This window comes from Oreochromis aureus, linkage group 20 (genome assembly GCF_013358895.1).
Source record: "Oreochromis aureus strain Israel breed Guangdong linkage group 20, ZZ_aureus, whole genome shotgun sequence".
Lineage (NCBI taxonomy): Eukaryota > Metazoa > Chordata > Actinopteri > Cichliformes > Cichlidae > Oreochromis > Oreochromis aureus.
This window is the reverse complement of record NC_052961.1, coordinates 22,115,898-22,123,448: the sequence shown is the minus strand read 5'-3', so window position 1 is coordinate 22,123,448 and position 7,551 is coordinate 22,115,898. Positions and strand designations below refer to the sequence as shown.

The window sequence follows — 7,551 nt, the reverse complement described above, 5'->3', positions numbered from 1 at the left end:
AGGCTGCCGTTTCTCTTCTCTGCATTCCTCAGGCCTGCGATGTTGGCATGAGCTTTTAACAATGCTCTCGTGATGAAGTCACTCGAAAAGTTTCTTTGAGTTGAAGGGGAATTTTTGTTCTCTTTGTTGTCTGGGTCCAGATCTTTGAAATGCAGGAATGAAGAGAGGGAATTATTGATGGATCAAAATTATGAGGTCTTTTCTGATTCCAGATCAGGTTCAACAGGTGCTATTTCACCTGTACAGAATCATTAAAGCAAAATCCCATTAACTCCTCTGAAGCAGGGAGTAGTCAAAGTAACCTCTGTGGAGCTGAGCAGAATTAGATCTGCTTCATTTGGGCCGATCCGAAAGCAAATAAAGCCAACGTGAACCCAAGCACACACAGCTGGCCCTTGAGACTCAGTATCCTGGGCAAACAAACGTCCAGCATGCCTCAGCACAGCTCATCCATGGGTGAGGGGGCCATGAGCCCCTGAACAATGGCTGATACACTGAACTGATGCGCGGCTTAGTAAAGTTTTATTACATTTGGCCTGTTTCAATACACTGCCAGCCAAAAGAGGACCCCAGACTTTGTCGTCAGTTTTAAGATTACTATGACATCTTCGCCTCCTTAGAGCTGGTAATGCTCCTTTTGTTGCAGCGCGCCCACTGGCTTAACATGGAAATCTGCTAGTTTGAGTTTTAATTTGTGTCCCGGCTGCAGATCCATGTGAGGTAACCAAAAACTGTTGCTTTGTCTGTGTGGGTTTTGGATTTGATCGGTTTCAAATCTTACTTGTTATTATGTAAAAAGAAAAAAATACATACTTTTAGCATATATAAAGTTAATATATTCATTTATCGAAGGATGACTTGCACATGCTTTGTGTAAGTCTCAAATATTTACTGATAACTTACGCTGATTTTATTTCCTGAGATTTAAACACTTATCTTGCTTGTATTTTTTTAATCATATGAAGGTCCAAAGCTGTAAAAACCTTTGTTTTACACTACGTGGATGTCTGCTTAGTCCAGTTCTAATAAATAATGTTTGCAATGAGAGAAACACTCCAACAAAAGTTGTTTTTTTTTCTCCTCTATTGTGTAGCACCCATTTCTCATCTATTCCTGGCAACAAGAACAAGAACAAGTACAGAAACAAACTTGAACATGAATTAAATTTAAATATTTTAGATGTCTCAAATATGAATGTGTGTATATCTTATATTAATACAATAAATATATTTTCTAGGCATAAATAATATGTTTCCTTTAAGTCTATTACTCTCTTTATTTATTTAAAATTAAGTGACTAATGGCCTTATATTTGGTGCAAGTTTAAACAGAGCTGTGCCACCTTGTGGTCATCTCAAGACTGTGACTCTTGCCTTACTGCATAAACTTGTTCTCATACAGAGTTTAAATTTAAAAACACACACATATCAGAAACTCTTAGGTTTTCTGAGGACTCTTAGGAAAAGGAAATGCAATTTAAAAAAGGACCTCACTGCAGAGCATGGCCACGTGAAAACTACAGTGGCTGCATCTCATGTAAGGGATGCACCAGAACCACAATCATGTAACAACCAATGCTTACACTACACTGTAAATATAGTTAAGCCTTTATGTCTCGATTCTTTACAAAGCCTAAACTTTGGTCTACTTTATTTTATTTTTTAAAGTAAATTCTGTTAACTTTTACAAATGAATCACTAGATGGCGCCCTTCTCCTGCACACAGTCCAAGCAGCTTTAAGAGAGGACGTGCGTGTCCGTACACAAATGTACACGAAAGGTGTTCGTGTGTTTTAATGGCCTCACAAACTGAATAGATCAGCACAGATTCCCAGGTTTTCTTATTCTGTGTAGATATAAACGTCTGGCTGGAGCGACTTTATTTGCACTTTATTGGATTTTAAAAGAAACCGTGACTATCTGTGATTTGTCCAGTAGAACTACGTATGTACTTTAAACTGAATATATTGGTGCAATTATTAGAGGCTCCACCGAAAAATCAGAGCTGCAAGCACGTGTATTTATTATTGCAGTTTCAATAACATTCGAAACTACTCTATTCTATTTTGTTCTATTCGTGTTAAATATAACGTTTTCAGATTGCCAATCCTGACATTATACGCTCCTTGGTCTGCAAGCTGTAATCTGCGAGTTTCGGCACGTGCTCCGTGAAGACGGGAAGAGACCGTGCGCGCATGGCACGCGGACAGATGTGGAACCCCCCTCCTTCTCTTCCTCCACCACCGCCACCTCTTTGAGCTGGCTCCCGCGCCGGCATGATTGACGTGAAGCTGTTCAGGCAGCCAATCAGAAAGCCCTCCGCGTTATTTGCATAAAGTGACCGCACGCCATTGGCTTGGTGCGTGCTGCTGCAAACCGCTTCGCGTGTCGTTACAGACGTCTTCTCCTCCTCGGAGGCCAAGAGGAGTTTTAAAATAAGAGTGTAAATTTGTTCTGAAGTTTAAAGTGTGTGTCGGGGGGGGGGTTAGAAAAAAGTATTCTGCTCTGCATTTACAGTCACCACCAAGCAGACTATATTCCTCTAAAACAAGCATGAATTCATTCACAGCATGAAAACAATGTAGCGTCAAATATTTTAATAACCCGCACTGATTGTTATCGCTGCCGGGGGAAAAAACACGTCAAAGGAAGGTCTGCCCAGTAAAGACTTTGTGTATAGACTCTCCATTCATATCGCTCACACAAACACACATAAGCACACACATAGCTACACACAAGCACTACAACATTTTTTGACGGAGTAAAGTTGGAAGCAAATACCCCCACCTCCTCCCTCCCTGCCTCCCTTATCACTTCACAGGCCGGCCGGGCCGCTGCCGCTCGCCCCGCTTTGTTGTTTGTCTCTGCAGGGCTGATTGAGCAGCGCGTGACTGACGGCCCGCGGGGGTGTTGTCCAATCAGCGGTCTGCCCCGCGCCCAATGGGTGAGTCCTCTCTGCTATTGGCTGAAGCGAGTGTGGGAAAGAATGCAGAGAGGGTTTCACACGAACTGGGAGCACGCGAGCCGGGTATAAGTAGCGCTGCGGCGTGTGTCAGCGACAGAAGTGGAAAGTGGCTTTGAGCGGCGCACCGCACGCACCCGTACTCACAAGACAGTTCAGTGATAACAAGCGGCACAAGGCAGAGTCGTCCGTGGGACTCGGCTGTCAGGCATATATCTTATTTTATATCCTGCAGTGGCCCCGAGTGACTTTTTTCTCTCTTTTTATCCGTGAGCTCGCAGTAAGGATTTACTTTTTCACGCCTTTTTGTTTTACCTGGTTTAATCAACAATGCCAGCTGACACTATGGAAAAGCAGACGGCATCCCCTATTGCCGGCGCACCTGCAAACGGATCACACACACCGGACAAGCCAAAAAATGCCAGCGAGCACAGAAAAGTAAGTGATTTAATGTTTTTGAGGGGATTCTCCTCAAGTGAGGAATATTTGTACAAGTTTGTCATTTAGTTACGAGAAGTCAGAGATATGACATCACCGTGCAGTCGTGCAAATTCGTATGTGCGATTAGTAAATAAAATATTTACTTAAGAATTTCCTTTTTATTATTTGCAGTCTTCGAAGCCGATCATGGAAAAACGCAGGAGAGCAAGAATTAACGAAAGCCTGGGACAGCTCAAGACACTCATCCTGGACGCGCTTAAAAAAGATGTAAGTTCAAAATAATCCTGGAAACTTTTTTGCAATGAAATATTTGTATTATTCTTATTCATAGATAATGGATTGGTTTTAAATATGCCATAAATATAAACTTAACCTTTCCTATTCCTTTCCACAGAGCTCCAGACACTCCAAGCTGGAAAAAGCAGACATCCTGGAGATGACAGTGAAGCACTTGAGGAACCTGCAGCGCGTACAGATGAGCGGTAAGTTGATATAATAACAGAAGTGGGTGTTAAAGCCACGACTTTCGGAAAGAGTCGCAAAGCTGCTTATAAGTTACTAATATCGCGTCCTCCCTCTTCCGACCAGCAGCGCTCTCAGCTGACGCCACGGTCCTGAGCAAATACAGAGCCGGATTCAACGAATGCATGAACGAGGTCACCCGCTTTCTCTCCACCTCAGAGGGAGTGAACTCTGAGGTGAGGTCGAGGCTCCTCAACCATTTATCCAACTGCTTGAGCCAGATGATGTCTATGAACTACCCGCAGCAGTCCCCGTCTCAGCAGGCACACCTGGCCCAGCCCCTGCATGTGCAACTTCCATCCACTCTGCCCATCAGCGGGGCCGCAATGGGCCCCAAGCTCAGTCCCGCTGAGGCCGTGTCCCCCAAGGTCTTTGGTGGGTTCCAGCTGGTGCCCGCAACAGATGGACAGTTTGCTTTTTTGATCCCCAACCCGGCCTTTACCTCCACCACTGCCCCTGTCATCCCCCTTTACGCAAACACAGGAGTGCCTGTTGCGGTTAACGCCAGCCCGGTGCACGGCAGCTCAGCACCCACTGCAGCATCTCCTGTTCATGGCATGACGTCCTTCTCCGGAGGGTCCCAGGCGGTCAGCCCTGTGGGGGTCAGCACCGGCTCCGAGAGCAGCGAGCCTGTGTGGCGGCCGTGGTAGCTTAAAGGGACCAGAGACTGCACTTCAAACCAGTTCGCATTACTTTTTCAATTTAGACTTTTAAGTGACTGCACACAACGTTACGGGGGTTGAACCTGTGACTTTTCCGCTATGGGATGGTAACTCTAACCACTTAATACCCCCTCCCACTAGTTCATGTTGTTTCGTTTTATGGAACAGGTGCTGCCTCAAATGGCGCATGTTTTTATAAATATATCTATATATATAATTTATTGTTGATTCCAACATTTGGATGTCCGTGGTAAACATGCAGATGGAAGATTTATAGGATTTTCTTTCTTTCTTTGTTTTTTGTTATGATGAAGTACTTTTTATGAAAAGGTTTAGTTTTGTATAGCGGTGTCATTGATTGTTATACCAAAGCTGTGTTTTATATTCTTTGTTGTTTTGTGTTTGGAAAGAAGTTGGGTGTTGACCCACTGTTTTAATAAATGAGGTTTCAGAAATTATGTCTTGTCTTCAGCCTGCTTCTATCACGTCATTAATTAATTTTATTAAGTATCCGTATGCGCCTCTATTATACTCTATTATACTGTATCCCCGCCTCTAGTAAAACTTATATTTAACGCGTAAAAGTCATATCAAGGAACAAACTGTGGTCAGAGTTAAGGATAAATCAGGGAGGAAACAATATATTTTAATACTCATGTTCACAGTGTAAATCCCTGCATCAGTTAATCTACCACAGGTTGAAAGTGTCTACCTTGTCACCAGTTTGGCGGGAGCTCCTTACATCTGGCCCTCTAGAGAATGGTCCCGGGGACAATAGGGGTGTATTTTTCTGCTGCTACAAAGGTAATTAAAAGTTTGAAAAGGGTCTCATCCTGTATGCAGCGGGAGCTTTAAAAAGTCTCAAACCCTATTCAAGAGCCTGGGAAATGCGCTCAGGGGTTAATGTCACTAACAGATTGCTTCAGTGAAAGGGGAATATGGAAGGATCCTCGCATTCTTTTGTGGATCAATTGTTCGATTCCACTCCAAGCGGAATGGAGGGAACTTGGTTAGACTTCGCTTTCAGGGCAGGGGACCTTGGCGGAAGTCGTGGCACTGGAAGACAAATAAAACTGCAGGTTGTGGAATATTGTAACCTGATTACGACTCCCCATCCCACGCGCTGACACACAATCATTTAAACTGTCTGTTTTTATTTCCAGTCTGCGGCCTACATCTGCTTATAGGTGACTTTTCCGCACAGCGTCCTGCGAAAATTCTGCGTAACAGTGGTCTCCCTTTCCTTTTCCCACTTTCTGTTTACCCCTGGGTGTAAACATATCTTCCTCCAGTTAGTGGGGTCCGGAACTGAGGGCAGTGTTTCTGTGTCGACCGGCATGGTGCAAGCCGTGTGTCAGCCACTTGCAGTCAGCGGGCCCCTGTACTTGGGATTAGGTTACAGCCCGGTCAAAACCCCTCAACATTTAATACTCCACGGGCGCGCCTTGGCTGTGCATGACTGGCACAGGGAAAAAGACGGGTTTAAAGTGTTTTATTTGCCCTGGCCGCCAGCACATGCAAGATAAACATTTTTAGTGCTTCATTCAGTTAAGACGCGTGCGCAAATATAGAAAAATATCCATGTTCATAAAGTTTTTCGCGTAATGGGTTATTTAAACTTTTAGTGCTCATACCTTCCAACCAAAAGCAGCTGTTTTAGGCTCCGAGACTAAAAACGTGAAGAAATTGAAATAAAGTGATAAGTTGTTTATAGAATCTCTTCACAGTTCCCTGGCACTGCCTACGTGACCTCTAACGGGTGTTTTTCAGTGATACCTTGTAGTCACAACTCCTGGTTTTAATCTTCCCTTTACAGTTGGACTGCTTTGTCGATTCGTGTACTTGCGTTCTCACTTTCACCCCCCCCTGAAGTGGCAGTGCCCTGCAGATGACACCGTCAGTAAATGGCATACTGAAACCCCACTGCCTGTGATGCTCAAGCAGCTTCTTTCTGCGAGGAGGCATACTGAAACACCAGTTGGCAGCATGTGTGGGTTCTGTGGTTGTTCCTACTGCCTTCGTGTCTGAGTTAATAGTTCAGAGATGCCTTTGTGTAGCTGAGGTCGTGAGAACCGAGCGAACTAGTCTGCCTGCGGCCGGGCACAGCGCCAGTCAGTAAATCCCCGCTGGCAGGCCGGGTCGTGCAGCCGCTCTGCGGAGGTGAGGAGGCGAACATACACACACGCGTGGCCGCCAAGAAGGGGCGCCTGGTCCGGTGTAAACATGAGGGATTAAAGGGAGGGAACTCGGATCCAGCTGTAAGGCTACATACTCCCAAGAGAAGTTAACTGAGTCCGTCCTATTTTCATGGCAACATTTTTTAAAACTGTTTGCAAATCAGGTTAAAGCTGCCGCGTCAGCTCTGTGGACAGGCTGGGACCTAGGAAGGAAGATAAAGAAATCCTATATTCACTGTTTGCACTGAATTACTCAACAGCAGCTGCTTTAAAGTAAACACAATAGGCTTATAGAGATGGTGGCAAAATGTAAATGTTTCTTAAAACAACTGAAAAAAATATGAACAGCTGACGCAGAGGTGTGCACAGAAAGAGGTAGCCCACCTATGCTGTTATTGGTCTGCATCCAGATATGAGCTGCTTAAAAGTGCATACATGGTTTATTGCCTAACAAATCTACAAGTCCCATACTGTTGAGTTTGGATCATCGTCTGTGTACAAAACGAAACAGGAGGGAATCCGTCGAGAAAAGGATTCCTACAGAGGGCTGGATGTCCCTCGGGGACCTGAGCAATCAAGTCCCCAGGGAGAAGTCACTATTGAAGAGGGGGTAGGGGGTCATCAGAGGAGCTCACAAATTATCATTCTCATTAGCGACTGAATGGTGGATAACGTGCGCACAAGTTGGCGCCAAATTTTTTACCAGCACCTTTCCCTCCAAATCCAATTGTTTGGGCTGTTTAGGTTGTTGTTTTTGTATACAATTGCAGCCTTAGCCTCCATACAGG

The 7,551-nt window shown here is 44.6% G+C and overlaps 1 protein-coding gene across 2 annotated transcripts; it reads left to right on the top strand.

Annotated features, from left to right (window-relative positions):
- Positions 1-3,049: 3,049 nt before the first annotated feature.
- Positions 3,050-5,044, top strand: her9 (hairy-related 9). 2 transcript variants are annotated; one of them, XM_031726401.2, is made up of 4 exons: positions 3,050-3,399; positions 3,574-3,669; positions 3,797-3,884; positions 3,994-5,044. In XM_031726401.2, exons 1-4 carry the CDS (start codon positions 3,292-3,294, stop codon positions 4,572-4,574), a joined length of 873 nt encoding a protein of 290 aa, XP_031582261.1. In that variant the 5' UTR covers positions 3,050-3,291; the 3' UTR covers positions 4,575-5,044. The 2 variants fall into 2 exon arrangements, with proteins under 2 accessions (XP_031582261.1, XP_031582260.1); XM_031726400.2 differs by having other exon boundaries at positions 3,991-5,044.
- The last annotated feature ends 2,507 nt before the right edge of the window (positions 5,045-7,551 follow it).

What these genes read in the sequence shown, in the direction of transcription:
- her9 (XM_031726400.2), top strand. Translation starts at nt 3,292, where the DNA reads ATGCCAGCTGACACTATGGAAAAGCAGACGGCATCCCCTATTGCCGGC. An exon ending in TGGACGCGCTTAAAAAAGAT is followed by an intron (nt 3,670 to 3,796) that starts GTAAGTTCAAAA and finishes TCCTTTCCACAG; the next exon opens with AGCTCCAGACACTCCAAGCT. An exon ending in GCAGCGCGTACAGATGAGCG is followed by an intron (nt 3,885 to 3,990) that starts GTAAGTTGATAT and finishes TCTTCCGACCAG; the next exon opens with CAGCGCTCTCAGCTGACGCC.